At 34.2% G+C, this 26,889-nt stretch overlaps 2 protein-coding genes across 2 annotated transcripts; both read right to left on the bottom strand.

Moving 5' to 3' along the window:
• Positions 1-307: 307 nt before the first annotated feature.
• LOC104244649 (uncharacterized) lies at positions 308-9,135 on the bottom strand. Its single transcript, XM_009800116.2, has 3 exons — positions 8,553-9,135; positions 5,534-5,805; positions 308-521 (listed from the first exon to the last, which is right to left on the bottom strand). The coding sequence occupies exons 1-3, from the start codon at positions 9,114-9,116 to the stop codon at positions 308-310; spliced, it is 1,050 nt and encodes a 349-aa protein (XP_009798418.1). The 5' UTR covers positions 9,117-9,135.
• A 1,116-nt stretch (positions 9,136-10,251) lies between these two features.
• LOC104244648 (FT-interacting protein 7-like) lies at positions 10,252-15,663 on the bottom strand. The gene is made up of 2 exons (XM_009800114.2): positions 15,458-15,663; positions 10,252-13,684 (listed from the first exon to the last, which is right to left on the bottom strand). Exon 2 carries the CDS (start codon positions 13,611-13,613, stop codon positions 10,584-10,586), a length of 3,030 nt encoding a protein of 1,009 aa, XP_009798416.1. The 5' UTR covers positions 13,614-13,684; positions 15,458-15,663; the 3' UTR covers positions 10,252-10,583.
• Between the last annotated feature and the right edge of the window lie 11,226 nt (positions 15,664-26,889).

The following is a 26,889-nucleotide window of genomic DNA, read 5'->3' as shown; positions in this document are numbered from 1 at the left end:
GCTCAACTAAATTGGTTCTGAATCCTAGTTGATTGATCTTGCTCAAACTGTTGTAGGTTTAAATTAGCTACTGAACCAAGTCATGTTTTTCAGATTTCACTGACCATATATCTTTCATAGGCATGAAACTTATTCATATTTCAATGACTTCAGAAGTTGATATAAAGAGAATAATTTCATTAACTGTAATTTCGCAACAATAACATGAGAATTAAGTACTAGTATTTATGCCACATATTACACATAATCTAATTATATACACGATCCTCATATTCTTATAATACCGTAGATACTATAACTTGATGCACTAAGCATCAGACCAAGTAATGTCAAAGTCGCCCCAGTCACCTTCAGGAATACCCAATGCTTCCCACACTGCTTTAGAGGCATCAACGATGTTATTCGGGCATGGAGGCTGATAATCGTGTTCATCATCACATCCCATGGTAGAGTCACACTCATCTACAACTTTAGCCTTCACACTTTTGCCATCAGCACTTATGGTGATATAGTTAAGGCACCTATTGTTGAATTTGGGCAAAACTATTTGTCCCACATCGGTGGGAAAAGAAGGGTTGGGGGGGTTTTCCCCCTATAAAAGAAGGCTTAATGTTTAGGATTTAAACACACCTCTCATTTGCCTTCTCATCTGTTTAAGGCATTTGTATCTTCTCTCTTTAGTATTATTTCACTTGTATTTTTGGAGTGAAATAAAATATTGGTTGTGTCCGAGGAGTAGGCAAAATTAGCCGAACCTCGTAAATTCTGGTGTTCCCTTTTATTGTTGTTTTATTGTCTTATTTATTATTTGGTGGCTGTCATAATTTTTGGTATAGTAGTTGTGACTTATTCACACTATATACATTTGGCTTCCGCAACAATTGGTATCAGAGCCAAGGTACTGTCTAAGTATGCTCTGTGGTTGCAGCATAGTCTGATCTTCCACATCAGAAAAGATTTATCTTGGTAACTGAGTCAAGGTTCTGTCTGAGTATGCTCTGTAGTTGCAGCTTAGTCTGATCTTCTACATCAGAAAGGAAATAATCTTGATTTGTGTCGTCAGCTATTAAATAATATTTGTGTCAAAGATGGGAGACAATAAACAAGAAGAATCTACATCAAGTGTCAACAATACGTCATCATTGGCATCTTCGCTTATGACAAGAATTGTGTCAAATGCGAAATTTGCGGTCGAAATATTTGACGGGTCCGGACATTTTGGGATGTGGCAAGGCGAGGTTCTAGATGTCCTTTTTCAACAAGGGCTAGATCTGGCCATTGAAGAAAAGAAACCAGATGTTATTGGAGAAGAAGATTGGAGAATTATCAACCGTGTTGCTTGCGGTACCATTCGATCCTACCTTGCTAGAGAGCAGAAATATCCATACACAAAGGAAACTTCTGCAAGTAAATTATGGAAAGCACTGGAGGATAAATTTTTGAAGAAAAACAGTCAAAATAAATTGTACATGAAGAAGAGACTGTTTCACTTCACCTATGTTCCTGGTACCACGATGAATGAACATATCACCAGTTTCAATAAGTTGGTCACAGATTTGCAAAATATGGATACAACTTATGATGATGGTGACTTGGCCTTAATGTTGTTGGCGTCACTTCCTGATGAGTACGAGCACCTTGAAACTACTCTACTCCATGGAAATGACGAAATTTCTCTCAGAGAAGTTTGTTCAGCTTTGTACAGCTATGAACAAAGAAAGCGAGAAAAACAGAAGGGCGGAGAAGGAGAAGCACTGTTTGTGAGGGGTCGTCCTCAAAATCAAACGAGGACAAAGAAGGGAAGATCCAAGTCAAGATCCAGACCCAGCAAAGATGAATGTGCCTTTTGTCGAGAAAAAGGGCACTGGAAGAAAGACTGTCCGAAGTTGAAGAATAAGGCCAAACATAACAATGGAAAGGCCATTATGGATTCAAATGTAGCTGATTGTGATGATTCAGACTTCTCATTAGTTACAACAGAGTCATCAACATCATCAGACATATGGTTGATGGACTCGGCTTGTAGCTATCATATGTGTCCCAATAGGGACTGGTTCGTGGAATTTCAAGAAGGAGAATATGGAGTCATCCACACAGCGGATAACAGCCCTCTTACCTCATATGGCATTGGTTCAATACGATTAAGGAACCATGATGGAATGATCAGAACATTAACAGATGTTCGATATGTACCGGATTTGAAGAAGAATCTCATCTCTGTGGGAGCCCTAGAATCAAAAGGGTTCAAAATCATTGCAGAAAATGGAGTGATGAGAGTATGCTCCGGTGCACTAGTGGTAATGAAGGCTAATCGGAAGAATAATAATATGTACCGCTATCGTGGCAGTACAGTTATTGGGACAGCGACAGTGACATCCAGTGACGACAAAGAGGCAGAAGCAACCAAGCTATGGCACATGCGCTTGGGACATGCTGGAGGAAAATCCTTGAAAACTCTATCAGATCAAGGATTGTTAAAAGGAGTAAAGGCTTGCAACTTGGAGTTTTGTGAGCATTGTGTCAAAGGGAAACAGACAAGGGTTAAATTTGGTACAGCGATCCATAATACTAAAGGCATTTTGGATTATGTACACTCTGATGTTTGGGGTCCTTCCAAAACACCTTCATTGGGTGGGAAACACTATTTTGTAACCTTTGTTGATGATTTTTCTCGAAGAGTGTGGGTGTATACAATGAAAAACAAAGATGAAGTGCTAGGAATTTTTCTCAAATGGAAGACGATGGTGGAAAATCAAACAGGCAGGAGGATCAAGTGTATTCGCACAGACAATGGAGGTGAATACAAAAATGATCATTTCAATAAGGTCTGTGAAAATGATGGCATCGTCCGACACTTCACTGTTAGACATACACCACAACAGAATGGAGTGGCAGAACGTATGAACCGGACCTTGCTGGAGAAGGTACGGTGTATGTTGTCCAATGCTGGCTTGGGCAAAGAATTTTGGGCTGAGGCAATTACATATGCATGCCACCTCATTAATCGTCTACCATCTGCTGCTATTGATGGCAAAACACCATTTGAAAAATGGTATGGAAAACCTGCTGTAGATTATAACTCTTTGCACGTGTTTGGCTCAACTGCATATTATCATGTGACGGAGTCAAAATTGGATCCAAGGGCAAAGAAGGCTATTTTTATGGGAATTACTTCTGGAGTCAAAGGATATCGCTTATGGTGTCCTATGACAAAGAAAGTAATATTCAGCAGAGATGTTACCTTTGATGAATTTGCTATGGTAAATAAGGTAACAGAAGATACCAAACAAAATGAAGGTGCTTCTAAGCAGGTGGAGTTTGAGGGAAAATTTATTTTTCCTACACAAGAAGCAGAGGAGGAAACAAATGAAGATTACCCTCTGGAAGGAGAGCCAGTAGAGGAGATTCCAACTCAGGAATCTCAACAACAACTTGAATCAATAGCAACCAGCAGGCCAAAAAGAACAATAACGAAACCTGTTCGTCTCATTGAGACGGTTGCTTGTGCAACCTCAATTGTAGCTGATGATGTTCCTACCACTTATAAAGACGCTGTCCAAAGTTCAGAAGAAGATAAGTGGAGGATTGCCATGAATGATGAAATACAGTCCCTTCATCAGAATCATACATGGAGATTGGCCAATCTCCCGAAGGGAAAGAAAGCAATTGGGTGCAAATGGGTATTTGCAAAGAAAGAAGGATTTCCTAACCAATTAGATGTTCGCTACAAAGCAAGATTGGTGGCCAAAGGATATGCTCAAAAGGAGGGAATTGATTACAATGAAGTGTTTTCTCCAGTTGTAAAACATTCCTCCATTAGAATTATGTTGGCTTTGGTAGCACAATTGGATTTGGAACTAGTTCAGATGGATGTAAAAACTGCGTTTTTACATGGAAACTTGGAGGAGGAAATCTACATGACTCAGCCAGAAGGATTCAAAGTTGCTGGAAAAGAAAATATGGTGTGCAAACTTGAAAAATCGTTGTACGGATTGAAACAATCTTCTAGACAATGGTACAAGCGATTTGACGAGTTTATGTTGCGGCAAGGGTACAAGAGAAGCAAATACGATCATTGTGTGTATTTGCACAAGCTTAAAGATGGTTCCTTTGTATATCTTCTCCTATATGTTGATGATATGTTGATAGCTTCCAAGAATTTGGAAGAAATTGATAAGTTGAAGATTCAACTGAAGAAGGAGTTCGAGATGAAGGATTTGGGTGAGGCAAAGAAAATTCTTGGCATGGAGATAATTAGAGATAGACGTTCAAAGAAACTCTGTTTATCTCAAAAGGAATATTTGAAGAGAGTACTTCAACGTTTTGGCATAGATGACAAGACTAAGCCAGTTAGTACTCCACTTGCTTCCCATTTTAAGCTAAGTACTACTATGTCGCCAATGGATGAAGCTGAACGAGAGTATATGTCAAAGGTACCATACGCAAATGTTGTTGGTAGCTTGATGTATGCAATGGTTTGCACAAGGCCTGACATTTCACAAGCTGTTGGAGTTATTAGCAGATATATGCACAATCCAGGGAAGGAGCATTGGCAAGCTGTGAAGTGGATTCTACGGTATATTCATAATACTGTAGATGTCGGGTTAGTTTTTGAGCAGGAAGACAATCAGTCTGTAGTTGGATATTGTGACTCAGATTTTGCGGGTGATATGGACAAACGAAGATCAACTACTGGTTATGTGTTTACTTTTGCAAAGGCACCAGTTAGTTGGAAGTCTACTTTGCAGTCAACAGTTGCTTTGTCTACAACAGAGGCAGAGTACATGGCTATTACAGAGGCTGTGAAAGAGGCAGTTTGGCTTCAAGGATTGCTAAAGGAGCTTGGTGTTGAACAAAAAGGTATCACAATTTTTTGTGATAGTCAAAGTGCTATTCAATTAGCGAAGAACCAAGTTTATCATGCAAGGACGAAGCACATTGATGTTCGGTATCATTTCGTACGAGAAATCATAGAAGAAGGTGGAGTCACAGTGAAGAAAATTCATACTACGGATAATCCTGCTGATATGCTGACAAAGGTGGTGACTGCGGTCAAGTTTCAACATTGTTTGGATTTGATCAACATTGTTGAAAACTGAAGATTGAAGATGAAGACACAATCAAAATTTGTTATTGAGAGAAAATTGAAGATGTGGAATTTTGCCAAGGTGGAGATTTGTTGAATTTGGGCAAAACTATTTGTCCCACATCGGTGGGAAAACAAAAGTTGGGGGGATTTTCCCCCTATAAAAGAAGGCTTAATGTTTAGGATTTAAACACACCTCTCATTTGCCTTCTCATCTGTTTAAGGCATTTGTATCTTCTCTCTTTAGTATTATTTCACTTGTATTTTTGGAGTGAAATAAAATATTGGTTGTGTCCGAGGAGTAGGCAAAATTAGCCGAACCTCGTAAATTCTGGTGTTCCCTTTTATTGTTGTTTTATTGTCTTATTTATTATTTGGTGGCTGTCATAATTTTTGGTATAGTAGTTGTGACTTATTCACACTATATACATTTGGCTTCCGCAACACCTATCTCCTCCACTGTACCATCCGGTTGAAAGGGCAACTACTGGAGTATCATCAGAGTGGTATTGGTTATCACATTCCGATGGTCCACCGCCATCTCCACCCTTTTGGAAGCTATTCAGGGTTAAAACAGCCTTGGTATTACCCGTCACAGGAGGCGAACATTTGTAAGTGGTGTACATCTTGCCTTGTTTGCAACAATCTGAGTCATTTTCGGGATTACATTGTCCTGGAGGCGGTTTTATGCCCCTGATTTTTCCACTCGGCTGACAAGACTGTAATCTTGCATCTGAGCAGTAAGTAAGAGTAGCAAAAACCAGCAACACCAGAAGTGATGTTCCCATGCTAGAGTTCTTCATGTTTTTTCTTTCTCTTCTTTTCTTTGGTATTGTATTCAAATGTTAGTTGTTTGAAGACTTGGGATAATCTAACTGGTTTATATAGTGTTTTGGTCACAAAAAATGCCAGTATTCTGCTCAAGGCATGAAAGGTTTCTTATGATTAAGCATATATACATATGTGATTAGAACTGCTTTACTTTCTGTGACAGTCACAGCTTATTTTTTCCTACTAATAGATATCTAAATTGGAGTTTTCAGTCTCAGCAACTTTACCTTCACGGCTTATGCCTAATCATGTTTTTCTATTCTATCAAAGGCATTCTACCAGTACCTAATAAGACAAGAACTTGATGAGTTATTTTATTGTCTTGGATTCTTTAGTTGCTGAAAACACTTCTGTATTTTCTGAACAGTATAGGACAACAGATTGTTTCATCTGGTTGCTAAACATGAAAACCTGTATTCTATAGCATCTGTATGTATAACATACTACAACAACAAGAGTCTTGATTCTGTTACAATCATCTTTTCCCGTGACGTCCATAATGGTAGAGGAGATTAAGACTAATTTAAAAATTGTAATGCTCCATCCGCCTGTTTTTAAAGAATACATAGTACAGTAGAATAGAAAAAGGCCTTCAATTCTTCGACTTTTGATAGTTCATGTGCTGTCAGAAAGACAAATCCTCTTTGCCAGTTGATCTATTGGAGGATTTCCACCTGAATACCTTTGTCACTGCTTTCATAAATGGATCAGTAACTTAGTTGAAACCGTAGGTTGAACAGGCTTAGGGAAATTGAATAAAGCGTTAAGGTTTTAAGGTGCTATTTCTCATATAATCACATAAAGTATTAATACACTGATCGACAACAACAACAACAACGACCCAGTATAATCCTACAAGTGGGGTCTGGGGAGAGTAGTGTGTACGCAGACCTTATCTCTACCCCGATGGGGTAGAGAGGCTGTTTCCGATAGACCCTCGTCTCAAGAAGACGAAAAGATGAAAAGAGACAATATATCAGTACCAGCAACAAAAAACCATGGAAATAATAACATCACAAGAACCAGTGAATAGATGGAAAGCAGAAATAATAACCAGTAAATAAGGCCCGACACTATGAAAATGAAAGAGTAGTGTAAACACAACACTGTCCACTAGAGGTCTAAGACTAAATCCTATCGGTCTAGCCTCACACTGGTAGACTAAGTATGCTCAACTACCTCCTAACCTACAACCTTAATGCTTGACCTCCACAAACTTCCTATCGAATGTCATGTCCTCGAAGATCTGAAGCCTCGCCATATCCCGCCTAATCACCTCTCCACAATACTTTTTAGGCCGCCCTCTACCTCTCCTTGTACCCACCAACGCCGACCGCTCGCACCTCCTTACCGGGGCATCCAAGCTCCTCTTCTGTACGTGTCCGAACCATCTGAGCCTCGCTTCCCGCATTTTGTCATCAATAGGAGCCACGCCCACCTTCCCCCAAAAATCTTCATTCCTAATCTTATCTATCCTAGTGTGCCCGCACATCCACCCCAACATCCTCATTTCTGCTACTTTCATCTTTTGGGTATAAGAGAAAATCATAATCAATTATTACAAAGATTCAAAGAGAAAATTTTCGTCGTTAATATCATAATCAATTATTACAAAGAACTGTAGCCAAAAACTTCACATACATAGAAGAAATATGTTTTTGTAAATGAAATGGATGGAATTCCAACATGAAAAAATCAAGTTCTAGATTCTATGCATCGGGCGAAACTATAATCAACTTGCTCAATTCATTTTCAGGAACACCAAGCCAGCTTTGAGGCAGCAACCATTTTTATTGGACAGAGTTGAATTCATCCTGAATCATGTATTCCAATTCAAAATTGGAAAGGCCCCTTGCGACAGATTCTGCAACCTGAAAAACCTGCTTGTGACCTTCTCTCAGATCATCACCAAACGGTCCAGACCTGCTCTGCAGCGTCATGAAGGTGTTATCCGTAGGATGGGACTGGCTTGTCGAGTTGTCGTCTTGACTATTTGTATGGGCAGCAGTGCTACAAAATATCAAATTGTTCTCGAAAGACGAACATAAGTTAACACAACTAATGTGAGGAGCAGAGGACCCTGAAAGCAACTCTAGAGCTAAATGAAAATTTTCATTCTGGAAGTTCTGAATTCCACATTATTTTGCCAGGAAGTGAGATCATTATAAAAGTTAAAGCAGCTCAGTTTTTACCCATTTGAGGCCAATTCATAACGCTGTGTATCTACAAAGTATAGCTGGATCAAACTGATGAAGTACGAGCCAGTGTAAAAATAGTCTAACTGATGCAACCATTGAATGATATACAGGATTTGTATAGCTGAGCTCAACCAAATTGGTTTTGAAGCCTAGTTGACTGATTGATTGAATGATTGATCTAGGTCAAACTGTTGTAGGTTAGATTAGCTACTGAACCAGGTGATGTTTTTCAGATTTCACTGACCATGTCTCTTTTATAGGCATGAAACTAATTCATATTTCAATGAGTTCAAAAGTTGATATGAACAGAATTTCATTAACTGTAAAATCAGAACAATAACATGAGAATTAAGTACACATATTACACATAATCTAATTATATACACGATCCTCATATTCTTACAATACCATAGATACTACAACATAATGCACTAAGCATCAGACCAAGTAATGTCATATTCGCCCCAGTCACCTTCAGGAATACCCAGTGCTTCCCACACTGCTTTAGAGGCATCAACGATGTTATTTGGGCATGGAGGCTGATAATCGTGTTCATCATCACATCCCATGGTAGAGTCACACTCATCTACAACTTTAGCCTTCACACTTTTGTCATTAGCACTTATAGTGATATAGTTAAGGCACCTATCTCCTCCGCTGTACCATCCGGTTGAAAGGGCAACAACTGGAGTGTCATCAGAGTGGTATTGGTTATCACATTCCGATGGTCCACCGCCATCTCCACCCTTTTGGAAGCTATTCAGGGTTAACACAGCCTTGGTATTACCCATCACAGGAGGCGAACATTTGTAAGTGGTGTACATCTTGCCTTGTTTGCAACAATCCGAGTCATTTTCGGGATTACATTGTCCTGGAGGTGGCTTTATGCCTCTGATTTTTCCACTTGGCTGACAAGACTGTAATCTTGCATCTGAGCAGTAAGTAAGAGTAGCAAAAACCAGCAACACCAGAAGTGATGTTCCCATGCTAGAGTTCTTCATGGTTTTTCTTTCTCTTCTTTTCTCTGGTATTGTATTCAAATGTTAGTTGTGTGAAGACTTAGGATAATCTAACTGGTTTATATAGTGTTTTGCCCACACAAAATGCCAATATTCTGCTCAAGGCATGAAAGGTTTCTTATGATTAAGTATGCACTTACGGAAATTAGCAGTCAAATGGTCTATTGGAGTTCTTATATATTTTTTTCCAGTTATTAGGCTATAGTAAAATTGGACATATGTGATAATAATTTCTTTACTTTCCTCGACGGCCACAGCTTTTTTCTCTTCTTTTCTCTGGTATTGTATTCAAATGTTAAGACATCTAAATTGGAGTTTTCAGTCTCTGCAACTTTACCTCCACGGCTTAAACCTAATCATGTTTCCTACTGTAGCAAGGCAATATTGTACCACAACATAACAGGACAAGAACTTGAGGGTTATTCTGTTGTCTTAGATTCCTTAGTTGCTGAAAACAATATTGTATTTTTCTGCACAGTAATAGAATAACATGTCGTTTCATCTGGTGACTAAACATGGAAACCGGTATATGCATCTGTTTTTCATTTATGTTCTTATAACCATTAGTATTGATCTTGTCAGGGGCGGAGGTAGAGAACTACTTTCGGGTTCTGACTAACCCAGTAACTTTTGTTTAGACCTTGTATTTGTATTAAAAAATCTATTAAATATGTATAACTATTTAATTGCAAACCTAGTAGCTAAGACGTGCTATGGGTTCGATGATAAGTTCAAAACCCATAAACTTCAAATCGTGGCTCCATCTCTGGATCTTGTTACAAATAATCATATGTTGCTGTGATATCAATTATACTACTACTGAAATCGTGGAGATCACGACGAAGTTAAACATGGTAGTGATGCATCACTCACTGATGTTTCTCAATGCATGCTGACCCATTTAGCTGTTGGAAAAAAAAATATAGTACAGTACAATAGAAAATAAGCCTTCAATTCGTCGAATTTTCTTATCTCTGTGCTGTTTAAGTTAAAAATCCTTTTTTCCAGTTGGAATTGATGGACTTTCATCCTAAATACAGTACTTAATTTCACTGCTTTGGTAAATGGTCAAACACGAATGTTATCTCAAATGATATCAAGATCCAAGGAAAAGATGTTACTATCAACAGGACAGTATGCACTTCATAGAAAATAAACAGTACAAATTTGATATACAAACACTGCAGTTCTCAGCATCTTTGCCTAATCCATCTTACATTACAAGAGCCTTGGCAAAGCTGCAAAATGTGCTGAGAATGCAACTAACTTGTTGCACAACATATACAGACAAATCAAACTTTAGACCATTCTTTGGTTTCCAGGTCTTATTTTTCAGGCCCCGAGCTCTGTTCAACTCCATGGCCGGAAGGCAAAATTTTCCTCAAGGACGATGACTAAAATCAGATTTCAGAAAGTATCACAGAAAACTTTCGACATAACACCAGCAACCTATAGCATACTATCAGTCTTAGCTGGAAGTCGGCGGAAGAAATTTAGGGGTGCTGATGGCAATTTGTGGCGGAACCTGGGATGCCGCATTGCATAAAAGCCAGACAGGACAGCAAACACCTGAAAAGGTGTAGAATACAGCACAATGGCAGCAAGCAGGCAGAATATAATGAATAGTATAGTGGCACGTGGGTCTCGCCAGCTCAGCAGTGCCTGGATTCGCTCCCCTTGGGTGGCCATATCTCCTACTACTGTCTGAATTCGACCGGCCAAACTTCTCAGACGATCATACCTCATCCTAACAAGTTCTGAACTCCGTGACGTAGGAAATGTGTCAAATTCCTCATCAAGCTCATCAGGGTGAGTTGAAACAGCATGTGAAATTCTTGTGTCCATGTGAGGAGGGTACCTCGGCCGGTACTGATAGTTCCAAAGCCCTATTAGGCACATGTACAGAAAAATTGTTGGGAGGATTAATTCTGGAAAACAGACAAGCATAAGGAAGAGAACATGTACTAATGATGTCGTGATAGGATTCTTCCACATGCAAACATCTCCGAACCATTTCCCAACAGAGAATAATCCATTGAAGACGGACATCAGCCTGAAAAAGTTTGCTTTGCTGCGCCTCATGCTCCAGAGGTGCGCATCTGCATCACTCATGTATTCAACCACTTCTTTCCTGAGAGGAGGTTCTGCACGGCTTAGCCGTGCAGCCACAATATTTACAGCTTGATATCGCAGCAGATCTTGCTGTGCTACAGACAATGGTTTCACATAATGCATTTTTGGTAAAAGGGGTCTAGAGTACAGAAACATCATGTTGACAATCGATGCACATGAAAATCGTATAGCAAGATGCAATTCTCCCATCTTCTTCACACCTGACGGGTGAAGGACAAGCAATGGATAAGAGTGCGTGTATACTCGACCAGTTTCAAGTGTTGACATCCGAATACGAACCTTCCCAATTTTCATGTCTCTTTTGCCATTTGAATCTTTTTCTCCAAGCTGTCCATTGTCAAAAACCCCAACTGTGAGAACAGTAGCTGGATCATAGACTTCCCAAGTGTATTGCTCATTAAACTTCGGGTTTAAGCTGTCAATAACTGTCCTGGTCCGCACCCACTTGTGACCATACTTTGCCACACAATATGTGTCTGTTGTACCCTTCCCATCTCTTGTTTTTGATGGGTGTAGTGCATCAATATTCAGGATACCTAATTCTAATATACCAATTGATGGCTTCCAAAGCTGCTTTGCTGTCGGTCGAAGATCACTACTGTAATGAGTTGACTCATCAAGTACATGGTATCCTCCATCTAGTGATACACGAAGATTTATCCTACTGGAAAACTTGTGTTTCCTCTTTGGCTCTTCGATCTCAACTGAACCGGGTTCTTGGAGGTTATACCATCTTGATCGAACAAATCGATCATCTGCACGCCTTTCAACAGTGTTTAATGGGATAATGACCACTCCCAGGGCCTCACCTTTATTGGAAGCAACACGATCCTCAACTGATAGAATCAGATGTTCATCAAATGGTTCAGCAGCAACGAACATCAGATCCTCATTCCACAGAGCATTCATTGTTTGAGTTCTAATTGGTTTTGTCTTCAGCACCTGGTTACCAATATGAGCCTTCACATAGACATCAGGAAAATGGTTTTTCTCTGACACAACTAAGTCCTGTGCTTCAATAACATTGACACGAACATACCACAGCCTAGGAGAATGATACACTTTTCCGCGGATTTGTGAGGAGGGCACTGACATATCTATTGGACTAGCTACATCTGTATGGAAAGCATCAGGGAATGCTTCGTCAGCTTGTGTACCAATCCACACAGCAAGCATCAGTTCCCCCTTCTTTTTCTCGCCTTTCTTGTTTTCCAGGCGATACCACTCTGGAGCCAATGGACTATCGGGAGGAACTCGGGTTGGAACTTCATGCAGATCAACTCGAACAATCCCAACAAAGTCATCTTTTACCATATCCTTATCCTTAACCACAACATCCAGAACAGAAGACTGCATTCTTTCTTTAGCAAAAGCGAAAACTGTATTCCATTCTGGATCTTGATTCTTCTCGAAGTGCTGTGTGACTCCTTTGTAGTTCCCAACTCTTACTTCAACATAAGGGTCAAGACTTCCCGTGATATCTTTAGAAGGCAGATCTCGTGCTTTCACAACTCTTACAAACAGGAACTGCATAGGCTCAACAAGGTCATATGTGCTGGATGGCCTGCCACCTCGAATAACTCGGCCCCCAACTATACGCCCTCCTCCAAGGATAGGGCTTGTCTCTTTCAGTGAATATTCAACTGGCTGTGAAGATGAACCCGAGTACATCCGCACTACTTTCGGCCCCTGAGAGGTAGATTTCATCTGATCAGACCCAAATCTTGTTGATTGATGGGAACCTGAAAAGGAAGAATACGGCTCCTGTTGCTGGTGCTTTGAGTTTGGCAGGTGGTGGAATGTGCGTCTAGCCTCTTTTCTATCATTAGCAACGGGTTCAGGTGTGAATTCCGGAATTTGTTGTGTAGGTTCATCACTTAGGCTTGAAAGGGAACTGATATGTGTTGAAGAATCCATTGCAGGGAACACGTTTGATACCCTAACTGATGGATCATCAGTTATAAAGACTTTCAGGCTAAGCTCTCCCCTGGCACGGGAGAGAAAGCCTGCCCTTTCCAAAGGGTAATGCAACAGAACAGCATCAGAGTATGGAACAAAGGACGATCCATTGATCTTAACCTTCCCAAGAGATGATTTAGAATTGCTTGATTTGTTATTGTTGTAAACAAGAGCTTCAAGTGCGAGGCTGGACAAGTCATTAGGATCAGAAATGTTGAAATAGAAAGTTTCATTCCAATAAGGGTCCAGATCTTTTTCTTTGATTGTGGTGCGAAACTTTTGGGCATCAAAGTGAAGCTCTACAAAGGGACTAGATGAGCCTTTCCCATCTTTAGACAGGAGATTGTGGGCACTAACAACTTCAACCCCAAGCTTGAGGTTACTCATGGAGTATGATCACGATAGTTCTGAATCAATTCAAGGGGCAGATCGATCAAATCCAGTCAAGCAGGAGAAAACTGAAAAACAACATTAATATAATCATAAGGGAATATTCTCGCAATGGAACACTATAACGCCAACTTAGAAACTATTCTACATGAATAATTAAATGTAGCAGCAAACTAAAAAAGCAAATGCAGCAGCGGCCAAATTACTAATGAATTTCTTAGGATAAGAGACCTGACACTACTGCTAGGTAATATCAGAGAAAAAACCCCAGTGAAGTCCACAACATTTTACAAGCTATCTTTACCTGGTGACCAAATAACATACAACAACAACAACCCAGTATAATCCCACAAGTGGGGCCTGGAGAGGATAGTGTGTACACAGACCTTACCCCTACCCTAGGATAGAGAGGCTGTTTCCGATAGACCCTCGGCATCCCTCCCTCCAAGAACTCCCCACCTTGCTCTTGGGGTGACTCGAACTCACAAACTCTTGGTTGGAAGTGGAGGGTGCTCACCACTAGAGCAACCCACTTTTGTCTCAAATAACATGAAAAGATAAAAATAAAACCTCTATGAATGACTTAATCATCGTAAGGACATCGGACCAATATAAAAAGCATTGTTTATCAGCCAGTCAATTCAAGTTTTAACTCACCAGAGAGGTCTCAAGGCAGGGGACATTACTTAAGAGACATTATACTCTGACTCGACAGAAAAGTAACCATATAGTATATAAAGACCAGTAATAGTACTGGTGTTCCTAGAAAGAAGAGATGGTTGGCGTCTACCCCTACAGCGACATATCCGGTCAATCCGATAACACTACAACAAGCTAAAAGGAGTCAAGAAGTTCACCTTTTGATTCTTTATCCTTTTTTTTTAAACGTTCAAAAGTAATAGTAGAAGGAGAGGAGTTAACAGTCAAAGCAAGAAAATCAATCATCTTTGAAGGAGAATATTGGATAGAGGAATCTTAAATAAGGATATAAAATAATCCAGCTAGCTTAACAATAACAAAAGACACCTTTTCTGAAGAAGTCACAGAATATCCTTAAAGTTCTCTTATCAATTACCAGCTCAAGATAAAGAGACAAGAAGAATCTGAATAAACCTTGAGGGACTTTCTGCAGAATCTTTGAAACTTTTTACCTTTTCTTTCACATATCATTTTTAGGTAAAGGATTTATTTAATTTTTTATTAACGTGACCCCACCAAAAAACTAAGGGCCAAAAACTAATGATCTTCAGAAATTGTTATACTTGCAAATCATGGCAACCATCAAAGTTGACCTAACAACAACTAATTTCTGAAAAAAAATCACTCAAAAAGCAAAAATCAAAAACAATAACTCAATTTACATAAACAGGAGACAACTTGGCTGATACACTTTTAGACACCAAACATTAAATTAAAAACAAGAAACAAACTTCCTTTTTTCACAAAACAAAATTTGAACTCAAACCTTAAAAGCAACAAAATCTTAATCCAATTGATAAAAACAATTATCAACAATATAATCTAACCAAGAACAAAAACAAACTTTCTTTTTTCACAAAACAAAAGTTGAACTCAAAACTTAAAAGCAACAAAATCTAAATCCAATTGATAAAAACAATTATCCACAATATAATCTAACCAAAAACAAAAACAAAAAAGATACTAATACTGTAACAAGTAGTAGCACAAACTTCTCAAAACCGAACAATTAAGAATTATACGCAGTGAAAGAGAGAAAGATAAATCAACAATCAGATAACACAAGAAGATTCTAGCAGAATAAATAAATAGTAACAGGAAACAAAAGGGGGACTTTAACAAAATAACAATAAAAACTGCACCTTTTTTCTTCTCAACTGAATAATCTATATGGCTTCGAAAATTCTTTGGTTCTCAGCTTCAAAAGGACCACCTTTATTTTTAGTAATAAAAAACATTGAAAAGAAAAGGAGGAGAAGAAGAAAATGAAGGGAATGGTTGAAGATGGTGCAAGGAAAAGAGAGAAAGGAAGAGACAGAGATATATTCAGAGTCGTGGAAAACGAGATAATAATATTATTGAATTTAGGTTAGAAACTTAAAAAATGTGTAGCTGCCACTGGTTACAGGTTACAGGTTACATGTACACCAGCAAAAAGAAAGAAAAAGATTGAATAATAGAAGTTATAGTACAAAAGACCTTTAACAGTATGACATAAAAAGAGACAAGTAGAAGATGACTAAGCAGATAAATGGTCACCAGTTCTCAATTGGTCCATATGATATCAGTTTCTTTCGTCACTATTACCTTTTTTTCTTTTTTTCTTGTTAGGAAGTTTACATCAATGTGGTAAGAATGAAAAGGGACATTTTTCCACTGAAACACCGACCTTATCTATCTCTTCGTCAAAAATTATGCAAAATTTATTTTTTATCTTTATATTTTATATTTTAAATTTTCTTGACACAGCTCCAAAGCATAGTTTAGTGATTAAGTGGGTTCAAAACCTGATCATTTATTTAATTTTCACTAGCTACATTCTCTTTTAATTTTTTAATTTTGTTTTTTGAACCCCTTTAAAGAAAATTCTGCCTCCGCCACTAACTATGTATTTAGCTAAACGTAAATTAATTTATTATGACGATACAATATAAATTGAGAAAAAAAATATACTCACTAATTTGTAACGGTAAATTATGAAATTGTACGTAATAACATGTATTCACCAGTTGATATAATTATTAAGTGCAAAAAAAATATTTTTAACCACTATAATCAATGATTACCTCTTCATGCCCCTTCTGATCCACTTCACAGAGGTTAACACTTCACCTTTCGGGTTTTTATCCAAGGAGGCAGAGCGAGGATTTGAAACTTATGCATTCAGTATTCTAGTTCTTTTAAGTTATTGTGTTCTAAATTAATAATTTGTACATAATTCAATAATTTTTAAAGACAAATGCAAGGTTTAGACAAAAGTTATTGGGTTCAGCCGAACCCGTATGCGAAGAGCTAGCTCCACCCCTATTTTTACCCACTTAGGGGTCGTTTGGTTTGAATACGGGTTATGCTGGGATTAGTTATCCTGGTGTTATTTTTTATCCACTGTTTGGTATGTTGTATTAAAAATAACATTTGTATAATTTCTAAGAAGAAGGTATAAGTTATATTCGGTTCTAATTATCCCTACCTCTACAAGGTATAAGTTATCCCGGTACTAATTTTAATCCCGGAATAACTTATATCGGGTTTGCTAACCAAACAAAATATTAAGGTGGTATTAAATTTTTATAGTATCATTATATCTACTTATAGCTTATACGAAACAACCACTTATATAGTATTTCGCGGTAAAACGAGTAATTTTAGTCTTCTGTCTAGAGTCATTCTTAGTCTTTGACGCTTCATTATTATAAGTTTATAAAGTCACGAAAATGTGACTAAGATGTGCAGAATGAGTTCAGAAAATTAATCTGCACTTAGTTCTAACCAAGAGTTCTTTTTCTTTTTGAAAAAAATAATGAGATATCATAGCAACAAGAATGGCCGCAACCTTATTTCTTTTTAGGTCACGTCGTTTCTGTCATAACTAATATTTAATTAATATTAGTCATTGCAAATAATATTAGATATTTTAGTGCAAACGCTATCAATTGAGATAAGGTTTACTTTTTTGAAGAAAAAAATATTAGAGGAAGAAGAGAGCTAAAAAGACCACCAAATTCAACTTGTGACACTACGATTTAAATTGTGGAGCTTGATCACCAACAAGACTGCAAATTAAGCTTTAAACCATCTTGATTTTTGCTATTATTTTTAAATCCTCAATTATCAAGCTTCAAATTGAAGGGCAATATTATATTAAATACAAACTACAATTAATAGTTTATAAGAAAGATGGTTTTAGAAGATTAAATAAAACACACTTGGCAAATTAAGCAAGCAAGCAGTTCACCTACCCATACTTTATAATTTTCTGGATGAACTTGATTTAATTTCTCAAATAAAAGCATTGACTTTGACCGAGTGCAACGAATGCTACTCTTAGGCCCCGTTTGTCCATAAAAAAAATTTTTCAAAAATATATTTGTCCATGAAATTTTGCAAGTTTTTCGAAAATGAGTATCAAAAATTAAAAATCCTAATCACAAAACTACAACATTTTTCTTTAAGTAAAATACATGTCCAAACATAATTTCAAATTCTAAATACCATTTTCAACTTTAACTCCACTTACTACTTTTTTCAAAAATTACACTTTTTATGTCCAAACACCTTCTTAGTAAACAATAATTTGAAGAAGGAAATACCAAGAGAGATATTTTCAGCATGCTCAAAGTAGCCGTCACTCGTCAATTCTAGTTAGCATTACCATTTCTATTTACTAAAATTATGGTTTTCCACAAATAAATTCAACCACTGGTCCCTAATAATTGACAACTTTAATTTGACGTTTTGGTTTGATTTTTCAAAACCGCTCTTACCATTGATAACGAAGTACAATTACTCAAAAAGCAGGCCATTGTACTTGCTTTTTTGGAATTGTTTACACAAATCACTCCTTCACATAAAAGTGTTATGTTTAATTAATCATAGTGTTATGTTACTCAAATTTATTACCAACACATAACAGTGTTATGTTTAATTAATATTTAGAGTACAAGAGTCAAGACATTAACGTTTCGTGTGAATTCAAATTTGATTTCTCATAATTTTAAGTCAAAAGTTAATAATTTTAGCAAGCACAAAAACAACCTATATTTAATACTCCCTCCGTTCACTTTTAGTTGTCCACTTTGAACTTTTCACAAATATCTTGGGTAAATTTCACAAATGATCACGAAGACCTCTGTAGCTTAAATGGTCAGAGGCTGAAGAATTCTATATGAGGTCGCAAGATCGGGCTTCCGCATGCTCATTTTATGTTTTAATACTTTTATGCCTCATCTAAAAAGTATCCTAAGTCATAACTAAAGTGACCAGCACAATACAATTTTCAAATCGGAGGGACACGGCTGCTTCCGTTAGTTGTATTTTTTTATTGGTGTTTTTTAAAATATGATATTATATATTTTGTTTTTGTTTTTTTTTCACGTCTAGTAGTGACACCGCTTACAAAAATTCCTGCGTACACCACTGAATACATTACCACTCTATAATGTCCAGTACCAAGAAAAAAAAAAAGTAATATTAAATGGACTGCATAAGAGTAAAAATTGAGGAGAAAAAAATACCCCCCCCCCCGATAATATATTTTTATATTATATTTGAACTATTTTCCTACTCAAATAATATTTTTTTTAATTAATTTCGTGTAATATTTAAAAATACCCAATTATTAAACAACAACTAAGAAAATATTTAAGAATATAAATGTGTGAGAAAGATAAAAAGAAATGGTTGGTAAGAGTCAATACCATTAATGATTCTACGGACATAAAGATCTAAAAATGAAATGTCATATCAATCTTTTATACTTTGAAGATAAAATTTATGGTGGATAGAATTATAATTAAGATTAAATAATTAAAACAAGAGATGAACTAATATTAAGATATGAATCAACATAGAATAAATTATTTTTTATGTTAAAATCAAATAATTAAATCTTCTAATTAATTATTTAGCAAGAGAATCCAATTCAATTATTTTTTAAATTCATTATATGAGTAAAATTCTTATTCAAGTTTATCTAGCTTGCCAAAGTTATACTTTTGGCCTTAAATAAAAAAGATTCAACTGACAAGAAATATAAAGTAAGAACAAATCCAGTATTTATTGTCTTCTTACTTCGTACCGGAAACGAAGAAGAACATCCAATAAAAGATGATTTGGTTCTTCCTAAACACTTGGTTATCAATCTCAATGGTCATAGTAGTGCATTTAATAAGAGAAATATTTCTATCATTAGATTAAAATGCATTTTGTGCAAATTGCATGATAGAATTAAAAAAATATCTTAGCTAGCAGAAATGAATATGTTGATCAATTAAACAAAAGGTTGATTGCAAAATTTTATAGTAAAAACAAAATATTTTTCTGTTTTTGATTCAGCAAAAAATGATACCAATATTACTACCAAGAAGAATACTTAAATACTTTAATACCAAATGGCCTTCTACCATACATGTTTGTTGTCAAGTTTATTATTTCTTACGTATGTTAGTGTCACAATATATATAATAGATTAAGTTAAAATTGATCTTCCATTGTATATAGGTTGATTTTGAAGAAAAATATGTCTGTCATGCTACTGAAAATTTTAGATACGTCGAATAGCTTATGTAATAGCACACATATGGTATATAAAAATTTTGACAACAACGTCATACACGCAAAAATTATGATACTGTTTAATGTGCTTCTAAGTATATTCTTATCCCTGAATTCAATTTTCGTCTTCCGAAACTAAGGAATACCCTTTAAATTTGTGTGAAAATAATTTTTAATATGTTTTGCAAATATAATAATTAAAGCACAAGGACAAACATCCTAAATATTGGACTATATTTACTGCAATATGTTTTCTTGCACGAACAATTGTATGTTGTACTTTCAAGAGGGATATCAAGATCGACAACAAGAGTTCTGGTTAAGGCAGAACAACCAAAGCATTAGGAGGTAACATACACAAAAAAGTATTGTCCACAAAGAAGTGTTCATTAAGATACCATCACATTAAATACTTTTAAATTATAGTACATAATTATCTAACTAACATGGCAAAATTGATCATTTGTGTAAGTTTTGATGATGTACTTTTATTTTAAATTCATGATATTATGCTAATGTAATAATATTTTTCGTCATTTAGATGATTTTTGTATTATTATACATAAAATTTCTATCATTAGTTAAATTTTATTGTTCCTTTATATAAATAAATATTTAAATCATCAAGTGTCATTATTAACGTGCATCGCATGTTCATAGATACTAGTATATATATATATATATATATATATATATATATATATATATATATATATATATATATAATAAATTAAAATAATACGAAAAGTGAATCATTCAAAACACGATACTTCTATCTTTTATTTTATTTTTTATTCAAATTGATAGCATTTTTGTCTTAAGTGCTCTCTAATTATACCTTCTTCTTTTTTGTTGTTGTGAGAATCTCATGCATTACGAACTAATTTTTTTTAGGGGGGGCGAGGGGAGGGGAGGGATTCACTTTTAATATTATTCTAAATTAATTGATATATATGGGTATTGGATCGATTGAGTTGGGTATTTCTATTTTAAGAGAACAATATAAAATTAACCAATCGGCTGAAACTAATTGATTATTTGCTATTATTTTTGGGTGCGGCTAAGAAATATATATTTCTCTTATTTTAATTGGGGTTACTATTTATTAGACTGAAAATAAAAAAGTAAAAAATACGGAATAAGAAAATACTACAAGAAAATTGCGTTTTTCGGTCACTATGATTTTTGTGTGAGTTAATGAAAATTTTATGATTTTTACGTGAGAAAAAATAAAAAATCATATGACTTTGATGAAAAAAAAACATAATTATATGATCATTTGTGAATTATTACATAATATTAGCGTCCCCTTTTTAAACAACAGGAGTCTTCTAAAACTTAAAAAAACTAATTACCTTAAAAGTGTACCAACTTTGTTAGAAGTCGCTCTTCCCCAAAAGGTGGCCCATTTGACAATTGAACGCGGAATATGGCTTTGGTTTTAAGGAATATTTTTTTTGGGGGGGGGGGGGGGGTCATATTTTAAGGAATATTCATTTAAAACATACCGAACAAATGTTGCACTTTCACATCTGAATTTTTAGATTTACTGCACTATTATTCTGTCATTCTAACTTTGCTTAAATGAATTTTTTGCATGGTAGGTTTACAAAAAATAATATTTTCCCCGTCTCATTTTATATACCGTCATCACTATTTACATTAGGAACGGCATAAAAGTATATGAGTCACAATCTCTGACCGCAAAAAGTGCTTTTCAACTAATAAAAAAATCATAATAGTTAAAATTGTTTGACTTGTCACTTTTGTATTAGCGTCCTAAAAAAAGGAGTACTTTGCAAATTTATTTATATATAAAAAAACAAATTTACCATGCAAGGGGTCGTTGGTTTGGAAACTAGTTATTCCGAAATTATTTATTCCATGTGAATAAAAAAATACTACAATCCCAAGATATTAATTCTAAAATTAGTTATACATCGATTTTATCCCAATCAAACGTGAAATAAGTCCATTTTAAATTTAATCCCGGAATTAACTATCCCCTATCTCTCGTACCAAATGAGCCCTAAGTGTATGAACGTTGTTACATTTCATCCTACCCCATGGGTGGTCCATTTGATAATTGAACGTCGAACGTTGATTTGGTCCTAAGGTATATAGTTTTAAAAGTCAATTAAAAGATGTATGTGACATAATTGCACTTTTCACCCCCAAATTCTTAGGTTATTGCACTATTATTATCTCAACTATATACTAATTGTAACACCTTGCCTGTTAAAGAAAAAATAATATTACAGTCTAAATATAAAAAGTCATACTATCGCAACAAAATTAGTAAAATCTTATCTTGCTACGTATTTGCCTATTCAGGACCTCCTTCACTGATTATTCCATTATAGTAAATACCCTTATAATATAACTCAATACCCTTATAATATGATTCAATCTCGGATACACACCATATATTTTTTAGAAATGAATCACTTATACCCCTTATATTATAAATATCCTACACTCTTATTCCCTGTGAGGTCTATCCGTAACTAACTATATTAAATTATAATTATTAAAAGAAAAATTAAAATTATAATGAAAATCTAACACAAATGAAACTTCGTCGAATTAGGGAAAATAGAAATCTTAAAATATGAGTTAATTATTATTTTATTTCAGCTTTAGTCCCTATGAAATTTGACTAATTGCATCTAACTTTTAATTAAACATAAAATGTGATTTTACTCTAATAATTAATATATCTATCTATATCTATACTATATTAAAAGCACGAAGGCCCTTAGCGAAATATCGTTCGCCTTTTTTATCCCTTTAAAATACAGTTTGCACAGAACAAAATAATCATTTGATTATTTTCCTAATATATAGGAATATTTATTTAATTATTTTCCTTATATTAAAGAATAACCATTTAATTAATTTCCTAATATTTAGAACTTTAATTTTTCTAACTCCTTTCAATTATAGAATTTTAGACGCTTATTATGATTTTTTTATAACCAAATTGAAATGGAAGAACTATGCTTAACTTACGTCTCTAATTTATAAGTAAAGAAAGTATCCTCCTTTATTTAGTAGTTAAAAGTTTTTTGGCAATTAAATATTTTTAATTATTTGATTTAGGTAAGAGCCCCTAATATTAAGCAATCTAAATTATAAATCTCTTGCTTAATCATTAAAACGTTAAAATTAACTAGGATTTTAAGGACACACCTTTGATTTTATTATTGTTTGTTAAATAATTTATAGCCCATCATAAATTTAAAACTAATTAATTCAATACAATTAAATTATCTTAGTAAAAATAAAAATAAAATAAAAAGATTTTTTGGGAAAATTTGTGTTTGATTCTCTAGGTATCCAATAGTATGTCCATTACCCTTTAATTAAATATATCCTCTACAAAATTTTATGTACCAAAATATGAAAACATGTTCTAATAAATACTAAATTATTACTCACTATTATGATAGTCTTTAACTCAACGTCAAATAGTAGAAATACTTTCAAAATCTATATCTATCTATATTATATTAAAAGGAGGATAGTGAAATATGAGGTTAAGCGAAGTGGCATATTGAGAAAATGCCACTTGGCACATTTAAGACATAATCTAGAAAATAAATCTAATCTATATTTATATCTATATCTATATCATATATAAATCCAATCATCAATTTTCCTTCTATATTAGCTAAAAACATAGAAGTGAAAAAATAATTAGAAAGTTATAATAATAAAATAATACAAATATTAGAAAGAGGTTGATTGGGATAACTATGACTATTTGTTACTTTGGGAAAGTTAAAATATAAATAAAGTAAATAAATTTATTTAAGATATTAAGGATTGATGACTTTGAAAATTGAAAAAAATTCAAGTAGCACATTTTTTTTTACATAAAATACAAAAAATATTTAAAAAAGTCACTTGGCTTAACATTATGTAAAGTTAATATATATTAGTTTTAAAAAGATATTAATTAGCATTATATAAAGTTAATATGTACTCAGTATTTTGGTGTGGATTTGATTGGAGAGATAAACAAAAATCCCACATTCAAAGGGAATGATTATTGATATTTATTATAAATAATAGTTGATAATTTTTATCAGATTCTTTAATTGATATATTAATTTCTTAACAAAAATGAACCCTACCAATACCATAATTACAGGGCAATTGAAAAGCTAATTGTATATATCCATATTTAGCTCTTACCATGCTTTTAAATCTTAACAATACCTTAACTATAGGGCAATTCAAAGTCAATGATATCTTTTTTCTAAAAGAACCGTTTCTTAATCAAATATCTCATTTAATTGAATTCGAATGGGAACATAATTATCATTCAAACTTTATACATAAACTAAAAATCTTTCTCTATCTATATATATACCTTAATCATTTGTTTAAATTAGAATGGAAAGGTAAATATCACTTGAAATTTATACATAACTATATATGGATATATGAGTCTAAAATTATCATAAAAATAACATTATATGACAAAGAATATTCATATAATATTATTCCTTATATGAAAATTAGAATATTGCAATTCAAGTATATTACCATATAAAATATAATATTATATGCCAAACAATATTCATGGTTTTTACCATATTTCATAATTGATATATTAATTTCTTAACAGGAAAATAAATTTTAAATTTTGATTTAAAAGCTAATTATATTTATCCATATTTAGCAATCAGCAGGCCTTTAAAGCTTATCAATAGCGTAATTAATGCCATTCAAACTCAATAATATCTTTTTTTAAAAATAATTATTTCTTAACCAATTATTATTGTTTAAATTAAAATTGAAAGATAGAAAAGTTAAATTCGATTGGGACGGTAAATATCATTCAAAACTTATTATATGAAAATATATAGATATATGAGTCTAAATTTTGATTGAGATAATCTGGTGGTACATGTATAACATTTTAGTAAATTATTTGAATTCAAAGGTAACATTTTAGTATATTCGTATTGAAATTTAAAAATTATAATAAGTATTGCTACATAAGAAAATTAAGATTACGCGTGCCTTAGATCTAAAGGTAATTAAATCAGTGTATTTACTTCATTTATTACTTTTAGTATGTTTACACTTTGAAGAAAAATATTAATATGGAAAATTAATTCATATTTTAAGTTTCACATTTAATACATGGAAGTGAATAATTGATTGACAATTAAACGACATATATGGTAAAATAATATTGTGATTAAGATCCATTCAACATAAGCCTACGTAGAATAATTTATGTTCTTTTTTTGTCTACTTTGAATAATTTATGTAAATAAAATTATGATCTCTTCAAACTAATTCAGTATTCGAAAACTTTTTTTGATTAGAATAATAAATTCTATGTTTTTATAGTTTTATACTAGCAAATGGCACAAGTAATATTTGTTTGTCGAGCCATGCAGTTTGTGATAACCTTATATGGCCTGCCACAGCGAAAGAATGGTATGAGACAACTTCGTTCTTTTGTTTTTTATTTTGGTGTATCGTTTGTTCAATCTATTAGAATAAGTTGTTGGTCTCCTACAAATTTCACTACCAAATAGAAATAAAGTTTTATATCTTTCTTCTTTTGAATTTTTCTTTTCAGTTCTTAAGGAAAAAACCTCTTCCTTATGAGTTGTGATCAGTATAACTTACCAAAGTGTTTTCTCGATGCTAATTATTTAGACTATTATTTGTTGCAGGTAGAATTTAGTATGAAAAATAATAAATATTTTTCGCGCATCGCGCGAGTATGTATACTAGTATCTATCTATATTATATTAAAAGGAGAGTAGTGAAGCATGTGGTTAAGCCAAGTGACAAGCTAAAATGAAGCCATTTGGCAATTTTAAGACAACATAAAAAATTTGAATTAAGTGGAAACATATTTAATGAGTTACAAATGTTGAGTAGTTAAGTTTCACAAGCAATTGAGATGTTTCATTATCCATGTTTTGATTATCCAATAATAGTGTCTTGCTGTTTTTAATGGTACTAAATATATTGATAGATTGTAGAAATACAAAACAGAACCGCAAACAATCAATGATATTATATGTATACAGATGTATAAATGAGAGTATAAGTTTGTATAACTATGTATATTATTGTATACATATAAACCCTGCTACACTAACAAAACTGCAACCATAATGAAAATACATACTTTGTTAAAGGACAAAAACAACTGAAATATTCATTAAAATGTAATTTATTCACAGCCACAATGTGTAATGACTACCACAAATTACACAAAAATAAAAACATATATAATATCCTTTAATGTTATCTCACAAGTAGCAGAATGGTACTTAGACAAACTAGGCAACAACTCCTGATACATAGAAAAACTACAGTTAAATGGGAAAAACAGAACTACTTTCTCGGTCGTCCCTTCTTCCTCTTCCTGAAAAGTCTCCCTGTGATTTCATCACCACTAATTGCACCGGACTGTTATTTTTTCCTTCCATAATCCCACAACAGAGATCCCCACCTGGTGCGAAGTGTCTCAATGTCAAAATTATCTTTTCGAATTTCCTTACCAAGGATGAAATACTCAGCAAAGCTAGCAACAAAAGCACCACAATCACTGTAATTAAAAAGAAACAAATTAGATTCAAATAGGTACACTAATAGTAAAATAGTAAAACAATTGAGATTAACCTACCATTTGATCTGTTGGGACACATTATTAACCAGATTAATTTGCAAAGCATCAGAATGAGATTTATCGGTATATGCACCATTGTTCCAATCAATGCCCTTCTTCTCGACATAAAAATCAGAACTCTTCAAGAAGTAAGGTATCAGAATTACATAAGGTAATGCAGCATCCAAAGCAAGTCTATCATTAATAGCTCCACGGTTAGAGTCATAAATGTGGATGCACCTATCTATGAACGTAAACAACCCCAAAACCCAATGACTCAGTTTTGCTCTTCTGCGCTTCACATAGATAGGAAATAAGACATGGTCAACAGTGTGCCACGGTACATTTGCATCACAATAATATCCTCTAATG

Source organism: Nicotiana sylvestris, chromosome 1, assembly GCF_000393655.2.
Source record: "Nicotiana sylvestris chromosome 1, ASM39365v2, whole genome shotgun sequence".
NCBI lineage: Eukaryota > Viridiplantae > Streptophyta > Magnoliopsida > Solanales > Solanaceae > Nicotiana > Nicotiana sylvestris.
The sequence above is the reverse complement of the archived record's forward strand: the minus strand, read 5'-3'. Positions and strand labels throughout refer to the sequence as shown.